General features: G+C 41.6%; 1 protein-coding gene across 7 annotated transcripts in view; it reads right to left on the reverse strand.

Annotated features, from left to right (window-relative positions):
- ARHGAP8 (Rho GTPase activating protein 8) overlaps nucleotides 1–20,550 on the reverse strand; it is a 107,247-nt gene that overhangs the window by 76,198 nt on the left and 10,499 nt on the right. For all 7 annotated transcript variants that reach the window (XM_039541728.1, XM_039541743.1, XM_039541761.1 and 4 more), the window contains exon 2: nucleotides 4,706–4,819. In XM_039541728.1, the coding sequence (XP_039397662.1) occupies nucleotides 4,706–4,742 (37 nt within the window). In that variant the 5' untranslated portion in view covers nucleotides 4,743–4,819. The remainder of the gene's footprint in view (nucleotides 1–4,705; nucleotides 4,820–20,550) is intronic.

Raw genomic sequence — 20,550 nt, forward strand, 5'->3', positions numbered from 1 at the left:
GTACAGGCGTACCTCAGGGTCCCCAAGGGCAAGTGCCCAGCTCACCGCCAGCAGCACAGCATAAAGCTCAGCATATTGGCTGGAGGCTCCCTGTCCCTCGGCAGTCTTGTGCAACTGGCGAACAGGATTTAAGGCGACAGCTCTCCAGTGCCGCGTATTACAAACATACCTGGCTGAGCCATCAGTAAACCAGGCATAGAGCCGCTCGGCAGCGCTCAACCTATCAAATGAGGCACCCCATTGCACAGTGGGGGCTTCAGGTGCGGGCTGAGCTGCAGTGGGGGGGGGCACCCTGTCCTCCTCCTGGGGCTGCGCCAACTGTTCATGAAGCTTATTAGTGCCCTGGGGTCCTGAGGGGACACGGTCATTAATATACCACTTCCACTTCACAATAGAGCTCTGTTGTGGCCTCCCGACTCGATTTTCAGTGTTGGGGTCCAAAATCCAATTCATAATGGGGATTTCAGGCTGTAAATCTGCCCCTCAGTCAGGCGCTCAGTTTCAATCAGGGCCCAATAGCAAACCAAAAGCTACTTTTCGAACAGAGTATACTGGCTGGCCGCCTCAGGGAGTTTACAAGGCCAAAATCCAAGGGGCCGCTTATCGCGGGCACCCAACAATTTTTGCCACAGACTCCAAGAGGCGTAATCCTCCAGCACTAACACCTCCAGGTGAAAGGGGCTATGAGGATCATAGGGGTCCAAGGGCATTGCGATCTGGATGGCAGCTTTAGCCTCCTCAAATGTACGCTGCTGGGATTCGCCCCAATCGAATGCCGTCTTTTTCCTGGTGACATTATAAACGGGCTTTACGCCAGTAACCAAACAACCCGATCACTTGCTGTGCCTCAACCTTGGCTGCAAGCTGGGCAATCTGATCTACAACAGAAGGAGGAATGTGCCGCTGAGACCCATGCCACGCGATCCCAAGGAATTTCACGCATCGGCTGGTGGGCTGTACTTTGTTGGGATTAACCCACCCCCTGGCCTGCATGTGAGTGGTGAGCGCCTGCAAGGTTCACTCCACTACATTATGGTCCATCGCCTGAATCATCACATCATCAATATAGTGGTAAATAATCACTGATTCTTTGGGGGTAAACATCTGGAGGTCATGTGCCACCAACCCATGGCACAACGTGGGACTGTGGACATATCCCTGTGGCAATTGAGTGACAGTGTATTGGCACCTGCCCCAGGTGAAGGCAAATTGGGCTTGTGCCTCTTCAGCAATGGGAATTGAGAAAAAGGTGTTGGCCAGATCAATAATGGCACACCATTCCCCCTCGGTCTGCCCGATGGCCTCAATTAAAATCACATCATCAGGAATGGTGGCCACGGGACTGGGGGAGAGGTGGGAACACCTCACTGTTCAGGGCCCGGTTGTCTACCGTCATCTGCCCAGATCCATCGGGTTTTTTCACAGGCCACACTGGGCTGTTAAAAAGAGATACCACTGGCTTAATGCAGGGCCACCCAGAGGGGGAGCAAGTGGGGCAATTTGCCCCAGGCCCCAAACCCCACAGGGGTCCCGCAAGCCCTGGCCCGGTGGCAGTCCGGGTCTTTGGCAGCATTTCAGCAGCAGGGGGGGCCTTCAGTGCTGCCAAAGACGTGGAGCGACTGAAGGCCCCCCCCGCCACCGCCGAAATGCCGACAAATACCCGGACTGCCACCGGGTGAGTGCAAGCACTGCAGCTCCCCATTTTGCCCCAGGCCCCCTGAATCCTCTGGGCAGCCCTGGCTTAATGACCCCTGCCCACTGCAACTCAGCGATAGTCTCCCTTATCTCCTTCTGTCCCCCTTCCTTGAATTTGCTCTAGTTCAGGAAATCATATTTGGCTGATAGTTTACGATTCTCAATTGTAGGCTGGAAGATGAGAATACTTTACAGCCCAGAAGATCTAAGCACTTCCCTTCTTTAGCTGTAGATTGAGGGTGTTTGTTGTTCAGATCCTTCTGTAGTAGCCTGGACTACAAGGGAATTTGGGGGTGGGAGTGAGAAAAGAAATTTGGAGTCTTTCGCTGGAACATAGTAGCATTTTTTCACTCCTTTGGGAGCAGCTGTGCATGTGGCTGGGGTGTGCCATACCATTCTGCCAGCTTCCAGTATGGCTTTGTTAATCAGCAATGCTATTCTCACTGGCGAAGGATATCCAGACGCTTGTGCTGGGAATCTTGGATCTCTTCTACAGGGATCTGGAGTTTCCCCTAGACTCTCCTTAACTCTCCTGGAACTGTCTGAATTGATCTGGCGGAGAATTGATCCGGCTGATGCAGCCACCGTGTTGTCAGGAGAGGAAGAGAGGAGCCCTGCTAGTCCTGGCAGAACTGCTGTGATCAGGCTAAAAAGTTCTTATTCTACCATTGGGTCTGTATGCCTGGTGGACGGATCCGCCCTGCCCTTTATCGCCTCAGATGGAAGCACAAGGTGAGGCAGGGCGCATGCGCAGACCAACAGACATTACTTCAAATTCTCCAACTCTGGATGCACAGTGTGCATGCGTAACCCTTAGTGGCATACAATAGGGACCATCACTCAAAGAGGAACATTATTAACTCCACTTTTTGGGTGTTTCAACAACAACATTTTGCATTCTGAACATCTATGTATTACATATAACTTGACCTCTATCCGAGATATATATGGGAAAACAGAGTATATAAGGTATTGATTCCAATCAGATTTATGTGCAAATAACTAATAACTGTGCAGAAAATACTCTTTCTAAATAATTTGTTTTATTTTCCATTGCATAATTTTCCAATATCTATCAGATTACCCTTTAAACAGGAACATATTAGGATTGTGGGGGGGGTTTTGGTCTCATTTTGCCTTTTAACATGACTTTGTAACAAAAATGCATTTAAAAAACATGAAAAATGATTACACTCATGGCTGGGCCCGGGGTTTGTACAGGTATGCATGTGTGTGTGGATTTGTTTAAAATATCATTACCTTCTCCCTGAACTCTCACAATAAAAAAAAAAATCCATAGAAAATAAAATAGTGGCACTTTTAGTCTTAGAAAAAAGATGTAGCTATCAAAATAACCTATTTGTTACTTCCGCACACATGGAAAGATAAAATTCATAACATTGCCTACAAATTTATACTTCCCTATCCTTTAAAAATGATGAACTACAAAGGCAAAAATATATCACTCTGAACAGCTGGATGCTGTGGCTGTAAGGACAGCACACTTATGCCCTGAGAGCTAGTTGGGAAGTAATGGATAATAAAAAAACAACCCAGACACGATTTAAAAAAATAAATAAATAAAAAAACCAACCAACCACAAACAAAAAAACCCAACTTTGAATCACATTAAAAATCAGAACAAGGACAACACAGTGTTCAGTTTTGCTTATGAATTTTAAGTTTCTGCACAGTATAATCAATCTTAGTAAACAAACAAAAGACAAAGCGGGGCAGGGATAGAAAGAGTTATTAACATCATGGGGTAGAACAGGGGAAGTTGTTTAGTAAACAAATGTGCTTACAAACACTGAGTTCACCAGAATTAATTGATATACAAAAGGCTATACTGACTTAAATATACAAATACACTTTTCAACATAAAAGACCCAGAAATTTAAACCAAAGTTTTATAAACACACTGCCACTCTTAAGCTTATTTTGTACTGTACATAGGTAATCTCAAGTGTAAAAATTTATCATTAACTCTGACTGGTTTAGACTCACATAGTAAAGAACTGCAGATGTAAAGCAAACGTGTATTCATTTGCACTGTAGTTACCTGCAGGGATTAAAGACGCCCTACTATAAATCAGGAACTTTTCTGAAACTTTTCTAGCTACCTTGAACTGATTGAAATAATTCCTTATTAGCCATTTTTTAATTTTTGGCAAAGGTAGGAGGGAGGATGTCTCATAGTAAAAAATGTTCATTATTCCAAACTGAGAACAACTCAACTACTGTGTTTTGCCTATATATGAAAGGAGTTCATCACTCTGCTTCAGTTCCTACTGGCGGTTACTGCTGTTAACCCTGGCTATGAGAGAAAAGGAAAGGCCTGATCCAAACCTACTGAGATCAATGGGATTCTAATTTCCATTGACTTAACTGGATTTTGGCTCAGTCCTCAGGACTAAAACAGGAGCAGGAGCCAGCTGTTGTGGAAGTACATGATGACTGGGAAATCAAAGTGATAAGATGGGACCGGGCAGGAAAGATAGAGTAAAATATAGATTGTGAAAGGTTTCTCCTCCAAGGTTCAGTCTGGCATCCTCAAAAGTGAGGTGTGTGTGTGTGTGTGTGTGTGTGTGGGAGGGGGGGTTATACACTGATTTTTCAAATTGATGAGCCCCATAAAACCAGGGTCATATTGCTCTGTTCTTCTAACATATTCGGAGATAACATGCAATACCGCAATCTCTATGCACATTCAATACTTGTCTCTTTGGAGTAATGACTCCCATTTGTGCCACAATGTGTGATGATGGTGATATTCCAATTGCACTGGGAACATATACCAATAATTCATAAAAGCTGCATGTATTAAACTAACCTTCAACCCTAATGGCTTTAATAGGGTACACATCAGTACAGTGGCTATAACTCATATTGGATTGCTCAAAATAGTATTACAAAATGCCTGTGAAGTTTCTCACTTAGTGAAGACGCTCTATTAAATCATCTGTAATTCTACAAAGATATTATTTGAAGTACAATAAAAAATATTTACCTATTTCGGCTAATTCCTCAAAATCAATTTCAGACATGTTTTCTGTTAGGAACAAGCCTAATTCTCGCTGACTGATATTTGCTGGATTTGATGCCTCTTGGTTCTCAATCAACCCTAGAAAAACATAAAAAAAACAGCTACCATCACTGTGAAAAAGCCTTCAGCTTTTGTTTACACTGTGTATGACTAAAGAAAAAAAAATCCTATTACCCAATCATAATCATGTAATTGGAACCAAATCATTTTTATTTGGTAGAAATGTTGTTACAATAAAGAGGATTATAATAGGTTTTGACTTAGCAGTGAAAGTAATGCAAGGTGTAGTAACAGGATTTTCAGCAAAGACGATCTATATAATTATTTATTTTGGATTTTTTCCTTCTTCAAAATACATATTTAACATATACTGTGACTACAGCCATCAGAATTAAGGAATTGTCAGTAATCTCGTCTTGGGCTACATAATTCCTTTTATTCATCTCACAGCTATCTGTCATTTCCAAGAGAAGTAAAGTCTATACTCATTCACAGTTGCCATCTTTATTTTGTTCTACTACAGCAATAATTCTAATTTGACAAAACTGATTCCATATCAAACAAAATCATGAAAACTTCAGGTAGACATAACACTAAATACTTAAGCTACACAGCACCTCAGATAGTTTACTGAGGCACTGAGATATTAAGTGACTCACCCAAGGTCAACACAACTACTGTGTCAGGAATTGGGAATGGGTTTTGGAAGTCCTGTCTCCCAAATTCATGCTCCATTAACTAAAATGCTCTCTTAAATTGAAAATCTGGACTCAAATTGGCAGGGAGGCCAGAAGAAGATCAAGCTTTTCAAACTCTTCCTTTGTTTTCATTTTTAAAAATAGCATCATGATTCTGTAGTTGTTTTCTTTATAGAATTAAAAAGAACACCGGTAAATTTATGGCTGGGCTGAAGAAAAAGTGCACATGAGTACACTCAAACCTTCCCCCAAGCTTAAACATCAGCAGTGCTATAATATGGAAGATCATCTTCAGCATTGGTGTGCAAACAAGCACACAAACCGTTTAGATTTCCTTGACAATTCCCATGCTCCTTACTGCCACATCACGTAGCTCCCACAACCCAAAATGGTTCTGGATTTTTTTTCTTCCCTTTTTAAGAACACACTGAAATAGGTTTTTAAAAAATCCATAGAGAACTGAGATATTACTAGTATTCCCAGTATGAAGTAGAGGCTCATTTCAGCAAAGCACTTAAGCATGTGCTCATCTTTAAGCACAAGTAATTCCTATTTTGAACACATACTTACATGCTTTGCTGAACTGGGACCACATCGTTAGAATGGTCATACATAAAATATTAATGGTATATTTGAACTACATATTCAAAAGCCCTTCTTATGACTAGTCTTTGGACAGATGTGTAGAATGTTAGAGCTCTCACCTTCTTCCTTTGGATGCCTTAGCTATTTTGTTACATATATTTGATATTTATGAAAACATAACCACTGCTGGCCAAAGTCAGCTATGGCGTAACCCCACAGCAGTTAATGCAGTTGTACTGCTTACAGCAGGGCTGAATCTGTGCCCACCTCTTCAGTTATGTTCATTAAAGAGCAAGGTAGAAGAAGACACACATTCACTGCATATCCAACACAGATGATTATAAAAGGGCTCCCAAAGAGGGTTAAACTAGGGCTGCTGAAATGCTGAATTTCCATTCCATGAAAAATTCTGACATTTCGGAGGAAAAAATTGTTCTAAGTCATAATACGTTAAAATTTTGAGATTTTCCGTTAAACAATTTTTTAAAAATTATTTTGGGTGAATCAAGAGATTTTGTTTCAGTTTTGAAATATCTTATTTTTTAATTTAATTTGTACATTATTTTAAATTAGGGTTTAATAATTTTTTAAAAAATATAAAATAAAATAATGTAAAATAATTGGTGTTTGGTATTCTAAACAGCAACTGGAAACTGGTAATTGACATTCACATTGATAATTCAGTATGGTAATTGGCTCGGTAATTGGTTTTTGGTTTGGTAATGTGTATTCTAATTGATTTGGTAATTGGTACTTAGTTTGCTCATTGGTAATTGGCATTTCAGCTGGTGTTGTATGACTGGTATTCTAATTGGTAATTGGTTTAGGAAAAATTAAAATATATAAACATATAAATTTAAAAACCAAAAGTCATTATGAAATGAAAAATCATTCTGTTCCAATAAAATTGAATGCTTTGACCTTTTCAAAACCTGTCAATTTTGATAAAACAGACTTTTTACAATAGAAAAAAGTTCCATCATAATTTTTTTGACCATCCCTAAATTAAACATGCATCATTTATAGCCTCATACACAACTGTGTGTTACACTCAAATTTAGCCAAGTACTTAAGCATTTAAGTGATTTGCTGAATCAGGATGTTAATCATATTGAGCTGTTTGTAACTATACAGCCAATTATTATTTTGTTAAATTCCATCAATTTATCTTTCACTATCACTTACACTCTGGGCCAGAGGCAGGCAAACTACAGCCAATGGGAGCTGCAGGGGAGGCACCTGCGGACAGGGCAGCATGCGGCAGAGCTGCCTGGCTGCCCTCCACATAGGAGCTGGAGAGGGACATGCTGCTGCTTCTGGAAGCTGCTTGAGGTAAGCACCACCTGGAGCCTGCACCCCTGAGCCATCCCCCACGCCCCAAACCCCTGCTCCAGCCTTGATCCCCCTCCCACCCTTTGAACCCCTTGGTTCCAGCCTGGGGCACCCTCCTATATCCCAACTCCCTATCCCCAGCCCCACCCCAGAGCCCACACCCCCAGCCAGAGCCCACACCCCCTCCTGCATCCCAACCCCAATTTCGTTAGTATTCATGGACTGCCATACAATTTCTATATCCAGATGTGGCTCTTGGGCCAAAAAGTTTGCCCACCCCTGCTCTGAGCTGTCAGAATGTCCAACTCAACAGCTAATCTTAAGGACAAGTAAAGCAACTGAGTGGCGTCTAGCAGCTCTGCTCATTTTCTGAGGCCCCTCATCTAAATCAAGTTCTGCAAATCACAGCCCAATTGCCCTCTCAGATAGCCGGTCTGAAGAGGGTGAAGCAGTATCTCACTCCAGGCATACCCCTGGACCCTTCCATCCCAGCTCAACCTTAAAATCAAAGGCCATATTACAGAACATAATAAACTCAGGCCCTCATCTTGAAATTCTCTGCATGGATACAGGGAACTACCAGTGCAGAGAAGCTGCAGGATCAGGGCCAGAAAGAATTTAAGTTACAAGAATGTAAGAATATTTTAACCTTTTGTTCTTAATTTTAAGCACCACTACTAGAACCAAAAATAAGAATACTCTTAAAAAAACAAACAAAAACAATCCAGTTCCAAACTGAGGATTTTTTTTCCCTCCAACTAAAGTACTCACGAACAACAGGGTTAAAGGTGAATCTACTTACAGAGTCTCTTGAACACTGCTACAGTGCATGCTATAGTATTCTTAGGGGGAGAAATGACAACCTGAATAGAAGGAAAGAAAACGTAATAGTCCATACTATAGTTACCTCCTTAAGACTCAAGTTGGAAAAACCTTCTCTTTTATATAGCTTCTTTCAGACCCTGCAGGATGGAAACAACTCCTCCTCTTTAGTACTGATTGGGCCACTCCCAGCTTTAATAAAGTAATCTGAGCAAAAAGATTTAAACATCCCCACAAAACTGCTCAGTAAGGTCTGATTTTTACCAAGTAACCTTACTGTACATGGGATATCAACAACTCTAGTATTCAGTGTTTTCCACACATTTAATGTGCAAAGTTGTTAGGATGCCAAAAACAATTTAGATGAAGAAAAAGGGGGACGGGGAAGCAACTATCTGCCTGGTTTTTGGCTTATTGTTCCCTCGGGGGCTGCAATTAGAAAGTTTCTAGTTACAAGACAAATTTATTGTAGCACCCTAGGAAATTGATTTCCTCTTGACCGCAGCATTCTCAGTTCCTAAGAGATAACATAATCTGCTTAATAGCATTCTATGCCAAATATCCCCATTTCTGATAAACTGCCAGACTTAACTCTCTCACTCCACCTCAAATTTTTTCTGATAGAAGTTTGGAATCATTTTACACTATACCACAATCTGTATCCCTTCACATGCAATCTTATTACTTACTGACAGCCCTAAAAGATTGTTAATGATAAAAAAATGAAAGCCGCCACACATACAGTAAGTAGTCTGATAATGAACTAGCATCTATGGATATTTCAAACTAAGGCAAGGGATCCCTCACAATGTTTGTCAATATACATGCCTCTTTGATGCCGCCTCTTTTTTGTTCCTTCAGCTGTCAGATGTGTTTCTTATTAAAATTTAAATAGAATGCTTTTGCTCAATTTTTTTCCTAACATTCCTGACCTCTACCGATAATTCAGATGGGAATAATATATAGGCTCAATATTTGTTTATATGACATAAGGTGAAAAAGTGAACTAGAGAGGTTACAGAGGATTATTTTATTATTGGTAATCAAAAATTACAACAACTTTGCATTTATATTGAGGAATCTCAAACAAATTTCTCTCTCTCACACACATACACATACTCACTAAGTGAATGAACTGTTGTGAATAATTTATTTAACAACAAATTTCTCTTCCTTTTCATGGACTATCTTCAAGGAGCTTATGATTTTCTCAATTTATTTACCATTTAGTGTGTACTCAGAATACTTAGCCCAAAGATTTCTCATGAGCAGTTTGCTGAAAAGTATTTGATAGTCAATATTCAAATTGCGTTGGTTCATTTCGTATTCTCTAATACTGGCTTACATCAGCTCTTTTCACAGACGTCCGTATCTCCTTCACTATCCACTTTCTTCTTTTTTTTTTTTTCCCCCATCTCCCTATTTTTTCTCCTGCTCCTCCGTTTTTTCTTTATGCGAGGCTGTTGTTTAACATTTGGGCATTCACATAAGTAACCTACCAAACAGTAATACATAGGACCAGATTCTCCAGTCCTCTAAAGCTACTTCGTGGCAAGAGATATGTGATAGAGAATTTCCCTTGCATAGGGGAACTCTCCTGCCATAGAAAGTTGGTGATGATGCTCTGGTGCCTCCTGCTCCAGCCATATCCCCGACCTCTGGGTTTAAGAAAGGAAGCATGTGAGGGGCATAGTGGGGCTGGTACCTGGTGGAATGGAGTGCCACCATGCCTGATCCTCCTCCAGTAGGTATAATGTTCTATGCCAGTGACAGAAATTAAAGTAGCCCCACTGCTGCTCTAAATTCTTCCAGGGCTGGGCAACCAAAGATCAGTGAGCTGCAAGCCACTCTTTGTGACCACCAATCTACACACAGCTCAGAGATAGTGGCAAATCAAGGACCCATAGCATGAGGTCTCTACTGTGGCACATAAAACATATGTCTATTTTACTAGTGACATAAAAATTCACCCTCCCCTTACTGGAAGGATACTAGTATTTGTAGCATGTGCACAAATATAATTTAGTTCTCTTTCTGGCTTGTTTTTTTGTGTGTGTGTGTTCCCGTGTTTGTTTTTCAAAGTGACTGTTCCTTGAATATCTCCCATCTGACACAGAACCAGGACTGGTACAACTTAGCTCTTGAGGTCATCTCTCAGGATCACAGCATGGTTGTATTCTAAATGTGAAAATATTTTAATCTTAGCATGCTATTTGCCACCACACACATACAAATTTGCCAACAGCAGTGACCAACAGCAGTGACCAACAAAGACATTAGTGAGCCTGCAAAGGCTCATTTAACTTCACTACTGTGAATAGTTCTCTGATTTCAATGAGACAATTCACAATAGCAAAGGTACACAGAGAGCAGGGCCTAAATGGAAAGGCAAATAAAATGATCAGAGCTGGTCAAATTTTCCTGAATTTTAAGTTTTTGACAGAATTTCTCATAAAAAATTAATTTTTTATAAAAAAATTAATGTAATTTTTTCAACAAAAAATAATCAAAAATGTGGTTTTTGGCCAGTTGTAGTGCTGGTCAAAACTTTTCAACAATTGAAAAAATGGACAGAACTACAGAACTTTGATATTTTGCAAAACAGCATTAAAATTTAGAAAAAAATAAACCAAAATGCTTTTTTACTAGCCAGAAAATTCCCCAGGTGGAGGCTCCAACCACTGGGGAAAGAGCACATTCACACTTAGCATTCTTTAAAAATGACAAATATTGAACAAAAGCTAAATGGTTTCTCACTAACATTTTCACTTATGAAGAAAATTTTTTCCACTGAAAAATAGCCTGCCACCCAAAAATGTTTCACCAGCTTCTAATTACACCTAGGCCCTGCACCCTTCACCCCTACCATATTACTGGCCAGTTTCCTTGGAAACATACCAGCATCTAGGAAAATTAATTTCAGTAGGATAACCATATCGGTTGAAAGAAAAATCTGGAGTTATATATGGGGTCAAAATAAAAGAGAGAAGAGAGACACTCAACCACAGCTCTTTGACAGCAAGAAAATGTGCTATCTGATAAACAGTCTCTCTTCAAATGTCTCTTTTCAGTTCACAAACTGGTTTTCTTTCTACAGAAAGTGAAACACTTCCTGAACAAAGAACAGCTATGCTTCAAAATGAACCGATTATCTGAGATCACAATTCTTTTAATACAAAAATGGTTTTACACTCAGGTCACGGCAACTTTTCTTAGTACAATGCCATAGACTTTTTGGCTCTTTCATTTAGGGGTGAAGTCCTCTTAATAGTCAGTAGTAGTAGATTAGAGCTCCCCTGAAATGCATTAGAAATAATTTGCACCTGTTCTACTTAATCAGCCAGATTTTGTTTTGTTTCCTGTTTGTTTTTTCAAACCACGTAGTGTTTGATGATACTGGACATCTCACCAGACCTTTCAATTCTAGTTTACTGCTCAGAATCCAGCATGAGTCAGCAGAGATCAGAAATCTAACCTGTTTATCAGACAGCTGTTTTAGTGGCCTAGGTGATGTAGGTTGGTAGCTTCAGTCAAGATCCTAGTGGAAAGAAGTCAGCATCACCAAATCATCACAAATGTGGAAAAAAATGTAATTTCAGATGAGAGGATAAATATAAGTTTAAATGTCTTCTTAATGTTGGTATGGTATTTATCAGAGGTGGTTTTTACCAGGAAAATCCATGTTTTTAATCACCTAGGGGAAAAACTACCGGTTGTTAGTACCAGTTTAAGACATTTTCTACAATGGAACCCCATTGATCTGATCTAATTGGGACTGGGGCCAGATCAGATCATCAAAACTTTGGATAATCAGGAGGGTGGGTGGGGCTCTGCCTGTCAGCCCCGCCGCCCCATTCAGTTAATAATGAGAGCTGGATAATGGAGGCTTGGATCAAACAGTGTTCTAATGTATTTTAAAACTGTTTGATTAATGCGCACCACAAACCACATTACATTTAGCTTTAGTTACATATTCAGTTTGTGGTAACCTATGAATCTACTGCCTTATATTAATTTAGGGTTGTACAAATAGAAAGTAAAACTACAGTGTGCATAATACTAATGCATGTAACCATAATACTGAACATCAGAATGTCTGTATGCATTTTAGTTCAGTATTTTCTCAAGGAAGTTCTCAAGCTCATATTTCTGTTTTCAATATCATATAAACAAAAGTCAAAAACATTCAATTACATGAAAACAACAATAATGCAGAATGATAGGTTTGAAACATTAAGCAATCAGAAGCACGCTGAGTTGTAGACTACCAGTCTTGGTCCATTTGGCCACACAGCATTCGGCAGCAGCAGAACAACTTTGATGTAATGGACAGACCAAGCTGATTCCTCAGCTTTGAATGGATGTTTCCAAAGTTTTAAAGATTTGTTCTATGCTTGCTGAACTTACTGGACACTATGCAATTGCACCATCAGTTCCATGAAGTCAGTTGGAACATCTGCATTCCTCAGATTTTTCCAGCATGTTGCAGGTAAAGCTTTTTCCTTGATAGCGGTTGAAAACATTGATTATGGATATGGAGCTGCTTCTATTTTAAATGCAAGTATATATGGCAGAAAGTCAGAATTTTTGCTGAGACACCATGGCCATGCAATTTCTTCTTGTTCAGCATACAAGATGCTTTTCCATGTAATGCTTTGCATGCTTCCACACTAAAGCAATCAGTAAATGTGTCTAACAGTTAACCTGCTACCTGCTTTCGACCAGGTGCTTTGTAGACTGGCCTTAGGCTGCTGATCATTGCTTGAAAAGTTGGATGTTCAATAACAGAATATTACAGGCATACAAAAATACACAATTTTCAAGTCTATCTGTAGTTTCAATTCTGGCATTGCTTTTGTTACAAACAAATCCATTTTTGCTTGAAAAAATCATGATATTTCCTCCTCATTGTCTTTGGCCGACTTGGATCTGGCTATTTTGATGTACTTGGCAACGGCATTGCAGCGTTAGCAATATCTTCAGCCTCGGAGTCTGATTCTAATACAATGCAAATAGGTTTAGCCAAAGTCAGTGGTTCTGGTGTCTCTTTGTTCTTTTCACTGCATTTTGCAAAACATTTCCTCATATGGTCTTCCTTCCCACTCACTTTTTCTTCAAAGACTCTGCCATCTTCATGGCTATTTTGAGACAAATTCATGAATTGGGCAAAGTGGTCTTCCATCTTTGCTCATGTTGGAATATTTGGCCTGGTCCACACTAGGACTTTAATTCGAATTTAGCAGCGTTAATTCGAATTAACCGTGCACCCGTCCACACCAGGAAGCCATTTAATTCGACATAGAGGGCTCTTTAGTTCAAATTCTGTACTCCTCCCCGACGAGGGGAGTAGCGCTAAATTCGACATGGCCATGTCGAATTAGGCTAGGTGTGGACGGAAATCGACCTTAGTAGCTCCGGGAGCTATCCCACACTGCACCACTCTGTTGACACTCTGGACAGCAGTCCGAGCTTGGATGTTCTGATCAGCCACATCAGCCAGCAGAGCCAGTGGAGGGAGACCCTCTCTCTGTACCAGCGCTCACACAGCGAACGGGAGGAGAGGTGGCGTGAGGAAGACAAGCAGGCGACTCAAACGCTGCTTGGACTAATGAGGGAGCAAACGGACACGCTCCGGCGCCTTGTGCATGTTCTGCAGGACCGCAGGCAGGAGGACAGAGCCCCCCTGCAGTGTATCTGCAACCGCCCTCCCCCGCCACAAAGTCCCATACCCCCCTCACCCAAAATAACCAGAAGGAGGGGCGCCAGGGGGCGTTAAAACTGTCACTGCACCCCAGCAGAGTGCTCAAGTACCCAAAAGCTCTCATACCCTAAATTTTGAGAAGTCCTTTCCTTCCCGCCTCACCCAAGCCCCCGTCCCAGTTTCATCCCCTAACTGGCTAGTTGATAATAAAAAATACTTTTCTGTTAATTACTGTTTCCGTCATGTTCTTTTAGAGGAGACTGTGTTTGAAGGGGGGGAAGGGGGTTGGTAATTGGACAGGATAGTCACCTTTACCACGGTACAGAGACGGGGGCAGGATCAGCAGCAGGTCACACACACAGTGCAGTCAGTAGGCACCCTGGTCGGTATGGGAGGTGGTTTCCAGGTTCTGTGTGGGTGGGGGGATGTGACTTTGTAGCGGGGGAGGGCGGTTACAGATCTTATGCAGCGGTCCTTGTCCTGGACCGCTGAGTCACGCAGCAGAGGAATCTGTATCCGTCCTCCTCCGCCACAAGGTCACATAGCCCCCGCACACAGAGTCCCAAAAAGGAGGGATGGCAGGCTCCGTTGAAACAACCAGTCCGGCACTGTGGACCGCTCTAGGAGCAGGAGCCTGTCATTCCTCGAGTTCAGAGGCGGTCTTTACATCACCGCACACCCTACCCAGCACAGTCTGCGTCCCAGTTTCAACCCTTTAACGCAAAGTCATTAATAAAGAAACTTTTGTTAAGTTACAATGGGACATGTATTTTATTTTTACACGTGTGTTGGAAGTGGGGGAAACGGGGTATGTAACTGCAGAGGATAGTCAACAGTAACTGGGTAAAGAAACAGGGGCAGGTTCAGCTTCTCTGTAAAGAAACTGAACAGTCACAGGTCATGCTGCTCGCTGGTACTTGAAGAGTTGCTTGTCGCTGTCCAAGGCGCCTGTATAGGGCTTCATGAGCCAGGGCATTAGCGGGTAGGCTGGGTCCCCGAGGATGACTATAGGCATCTGCACATCCCCAACAGTTATTTTGTGGTCCGGGAAGAAACTACCTTCCTGCAGGTGTCTAAACAGACCACAGTTCCTGAAAACACGCGTGTCATGAACCTTGCCTGGCCACCTGACGTTGATGTTGGTAAAATGTCCCCTATGGTCCACCAGTGCTTGCAGCACCATTGAAAAGTAGCCCGATTTCTCAGCAGCTGACTGTGGAAGAGGTGGACGATAAGGTGCGAGGAGGTGAAAACGGCCATAACTGCAGTGGGCTCCATGCTCGCAGTGCTGTGGCGTCCGCGCTGTCACTGACCAGAAAAGTGCATGAACAGATTGCCCGCAGGCGCTTTCGGGGAGGGAGGGAGGGCGTGATTGACGGTTCAATGATGACAGTTACCCAAAACCACCCTCGACACATTTTTCCCCCAGCAGGCATTGGGGGCTCTACCCAGCATTCCAATGGGCAGCGGGGACTGCGGGAACTGTGGGATAGCTTCCCACAGTGCACCGCTTCCAAAGTCGACGCTTGCCCCGTTAGTGTGGAATCACAAAGTCGAATTACTGTCCTTAGTGTGGATACACAAATTCGACTTCGTAAGGTCGATTCCACAAATTTGAATTAAGTTGAATCGAACTACTCTTGTAGTGTAGACATACCATTTGACTTGAGTCACTGTACTCACTGAGTAAATTGCACTCCAGCCCCCCAGATCAAGAGACAGAGTACTGGACTGGACAGGTAATTTGGCAATTTACTTCAAACAGAAATTGAAACTTCTGAATCTGGGAATTCCCCTTCTTTGTTTGCTAAACAAACAGGTAATTTTTATTGCTAAACAAGGAAGGGGAATTCCTAAATACAGACATTTCAGTCTCTGAGATAACCTAAAGCTGTATGTTACTGCCTTGGTTGACTCTTTTTTATTTAGTTTATTTCCTTTAATTAAAATTAAACAGATCGTATTACTGCAAAGCTATTATCAAATTGATATAGATATATATATTATATTTCAGTAATTTTCATAGAATTATTCTTATAATAATCCCCCTCCCTCCCTTTCTGGTTTAAACTGGTATTTACTGGCACCCTATCCTAAACCAGTTTTTCCCAGGGAAATTGCCAACCTTTATACCAACCCATCTACAATTGAGACATATTTGTGTGGTGGTATGGGTAAGCGTCAGTGCTTAATTTGTAATGAAAGGGGGGCCGGGTCTCAAGTAATTTTTTTACATTCATAAATGATGTAGCAAGCTCAGAGTTGCAGGGGCTATGAACTTCCAAGCCAAGAGGTCAGAGGGTTCCATCCTGGCACAAATTAAGCACTGGTAATCTTATATTACTACTGTTCGTGCAGCGGATAAATAAAGGATTTCAGTTTCTGATGCTATCAATTAGATACTTTTTTTAAAAAATGAAGTGCTGATAAAAGTTATATAGTTACTGCATTAAGTATTTTATTTTTAAAAAAGTCAAACATGATCATTCTGTTTTAGCTACAATTATGAATTTTAGAAATTAAACAAAAAAAGACATCTCCGTATATTATTATTTGAGTCCCAGTTCTCAGCAACAAACAGTATCAACAAAGTCACGTGCAGTTATTTGGAATGCAGATCCACTTTATATATATAAACTCCCCCTGACATTTCTGAACTTGACCTGTCTGTTCAAGGTCTTGGTGGTTTTGGCTAATGGACTGAAGGGTCAACTATCTGCAACACACACACAAATCAAAAAGCTTAGGAAGGTTGCGTGAAAAATCATAATTACTTTTCTCATCTCAAAAAGAACTTATGGGAGAACAGACAAAATTTAGTCTGGTTGCTTTTTAGAGTCATTCAACACACTCACTTGAGGTAAGTATTGCTGCTTTGGGTTGGAGGTTGGAAGGTAGAGGTGTCATTCTCTAATGTCTAATATCTGTATTAACTTACTCTAAAGGCTGAATATTTCCTGAAGGTAAAGTGTACAGTATTTCAAAACAGAGTTTTCCCAGATTTGGAGTAATATAATAATATATTAAATAGTTATTCTTACATAAGAAGAACTTGATGGTAACAGAACTCACTCTGAAGTCCACTATACTCGGAAGGAGTATATCAATTACAATTACACATAGCATCGGGAATAAATGGTATCCCTTTCTTTTTGCATTCTAGGTATATCACATTGTTTGATTAATAAAACTTTTTACAAAATTCCTGTTGGGACACCGTGCATGTAAAGAGTAATATTGATTTGAGCCAGATTTTTGTCCACAGCATTAGCCCAAAATAAATCCTTCTCAATGGCTATTTTCCCTTCAAGTAACAAGAGTTCAAATTTAGTTGTCTTGAGCTATGTACTTACAGCTGTTCTAGGTGATTAATATTGTTGGTATGGGTATAGAGCAGGGATGGGCAAACTTTTTGGCCTGAGGGCCACATTGGGGTTCTGAAACTATGGAGGCCAGGAAGGGAAGGCTGTGCCTCCCCAAACAGCCTGGCCCCTGCCCCCTCCCACTTCCTGCTCCCTGACTTCCCCCCTCAGAACCCCCCGCCCATCCAACCCCCCCCTGCACCTTGTCCCCTGACTGCCCCCTCTCAGGACCCCCCCGCCTCTAACCACCACCCTGGGACCCCACCCCCCTGTCTCCTGACTACCCTGCCCTCTGTCCATACCCCTGCCCTCTGACAGGCCCCCCGGTACTCCCACGACTATCCAACCCTCTCCTTCCCCCAGCCGCCCCCCCCGAACCTCAACCCCATCCAACTGCCCCCTGCTCCCTGTCCCCTGACTGCCCCCCAGGACCTGCTTCCCCTTATCCACCCCCCCACTCCCCACCCCCTTACCATGCCGCTCAGAGCAGCAGGACTGGCAGCCGCGCTGCCCAGCCAGAGCCAGCCATGCTGCCGCGCTGCCCAGCAGGAACTCACAGCCCTGCTGCCCAGAGTGCTGGCGACACGGCGGGCTGAGGCTGCAGGGGAAGGGGGGCAGCAGGGGAAGGGCCAGGGGCTAGCCTCCCTGGCGGGAGCTCAAGGGCCGGGCAGGACGGTCCCGCAGGCCGGATGTGGCCCAAGGGCCGTAGTTTGCCCACCTCTGGTATAGAGTATGTTTCATGGTAGGTATGGGAGATTAATTTGCTACTGAGGTTTATCTACTAAAACCTGGCAAATTTTTTTTTTTTTAAAAGAGGGTGTTCTGGGGCCTATTACTCCCCCAACATGGGAAAGCTCACGAAAGCTCATGCTGAAATAAATTTGTTAGTCTCTAAGGTGCCACAAGTACTCCTGTTCTTTTTGCGGATACAGACTAACACGGCTGCTACTCTGAAACCACATGGGAGTGTTACTCAGACTGTGTGATAGGAGAACTGGGCTTCCGCGTCTAAGTATTTAGAAAACAGTTATGTTCTAAGTAGGGTAAAATTGCAGAGTCATGAAAGACACAGGAAATGAGCAAATTTAGGGTGAGTTTTAGAACAATAGGTGGGAGGGAGGGAAGGTGATCCAAGCAACTTTTGGGTCCAAATTCAACTGTGTGGGGGGGGGAGCCACGGGAAGAGAGGGGGCTGTTATTTATAGTCTTCCCATATCTTTTGCTTAATAAATGTTATGTTTAGGGAAGACATGCCGTGTTGCTTTGATATTTATTCAAAGCTCTGTAAAGAGCTATGCTAGCAGCAGGAGACTTTGCTCTCTGCCTTGGTATCTGATTAGAGTCAAATCTTGAGGCAGGGTTGCTCTCTGGGAATATTGCCAGCTGAGATTCCTTTAAAAAAGCCTGACTGCTGCTAGTAACCACCTCTGTTCCCAGACGGGTGAATGGGTGTGAAGAAAATAAGTCACCAATAGAATATACCCAGACTCCACATTACTGACTTCTCCTCCACACACAGTTGAATGCAAAGGACCAGTGATATATATGTGTATTTATTTTATTTTTTCAGAGGTAAGAAGCAACAAGACTGTCTGAGAGAAGATATTAAGTAAGCCCGAGTGAAATGAAAATGGTTTCCCTATTGGGTTTAAATATCTCCATGTATCAGCTATTCCTAGTTCTGTAAGTATTTAAGCAAAAGGATTATTTCTACCCATTACTAGAGCAGGGAGTTTTAGAAATGCTCTTTTGTTGTCTGAAACAGTACAGCTATTTTCTTATCATATGCATTCACTCACCTGGCACAGCAAAACTACATGAATAAATTTGTCTAATATGTAACCAGTTAGAAAACTGTGCAACCTTGCTATATTGTTAAGAGAAAATAATCAAAACAGAAAAAGTGGTTGCAATACCACCCACTGCAAAACCACTTTCTGAACCAGTGTAGATTTTTATTGACTAAAGATTGTTATAATTATAATAAACATTAAATGATCAATCATAAGGAATCTGCTTTCTATTAAATTAATAAACTGTAACAGGCAATAATGAGGAAGAATTATGTTGGGCTGAATTCATGCTTAACCAGAGCTTCTGTCTCGAGGGATTAAACGCTTTGGATCTTTTACTTAAGTATATTTTTAAAGACAGGACTTTAATTAAATTAACCTGACAAGCTACTAGATAAAGAGTGGGTACATCACAACCACAGTTTTTTAAATTGCAGAACTATTCAGTGGGGATTTCTCTGGCTAGATTAAATTATGGCTTTATTTAATAACTGAATATATATGTAACATAGTCCTGCATTTCAATTTATCATCAACACATGGTTACAGTTCAGCTAGCATGTCATAAGACCCCCCAGCTAAACCAAACTGAAACTGCAATTTCAAGCAAAGGAGCACAGTTCCCAAATGTATTCTACATACAGTGATCACATAGCCCACGGTTTGGTTATCAATCAGTGTTCAACACCAAGCCATACTACAGCTTACTGCATTATCCACTGCATCACAGTTCCCCTATTTCCATTTGTCTATTCCTGTGATAAATTCACTAAAACTACAGTCCTTTTTTTTTTTTGGTCTGAAATACTTTGATTTCCCTATTTAAAAGCAAAAATATCAAAACTAAACTTTTTCCTCCCACGAAATTTCCAAAACCACCATCACTTATTATGAAAGATGGGAGAATTTATACTATAAGGCACCCTTGAATTTTACAACTACAGCTAAATATGCAAGGCGGCCAAAATGCAGCCTGGGGACCTGATAAGTTCCTCTAGCTCTCCTAACTCAGTACTGAAGATGTAATTTTGTCTTGTGCAGCTCTCTGCACAGAAGCTAAGCCCCAGTGTTGTTTTAAAGTTATTGTGTGTGAAATTTCTTCCTGTTATTGATGTTTTGAAAATTATCCTAATATTCTTTAGCTTAGATTATCTCCAAAATTGCTTGGCCAGAAATTCCAAGTTTGTTTTACGAAGAGAGATGGCTTTTAATTATTTGTTTGTGGTTAGGATTTTTTGGAAGAGGGGGAAACACAGGGAGAGGCAGTGGAGAAATTACAGAATAATATAATACAGATATTTTGGAGAGGTTTCTGGAGCTGGGGATCATGGGAGAACAATAGAAAAAGCCAGACTTTTAGCTATGCTAAACTTCAAATGCTTAACATTTTTAGATATAAAACTAGTGCTTAATGGTTTTCCATGTGTAAAAAAAAAAAAAAAAAAAAAAAAAAGCTTCCTGTCCACCCCCTGCATTACCCTATGCTATCCATTATTCTACATATCCCACCAGGGTA

Source organism: Mauremys reevesii, linkage group 1 (genome assembly GCF_016161935.1).
Source record: "Mauremys reevesii isolate NIE-2019 linkage group 1, ASM1616193v1, whole genome shotgun sequence".
NCBI lineage: Eukaryota > Metazoa > Chordata > Testudines > Geoemydidae > Mauremys > Mauremys reevesii.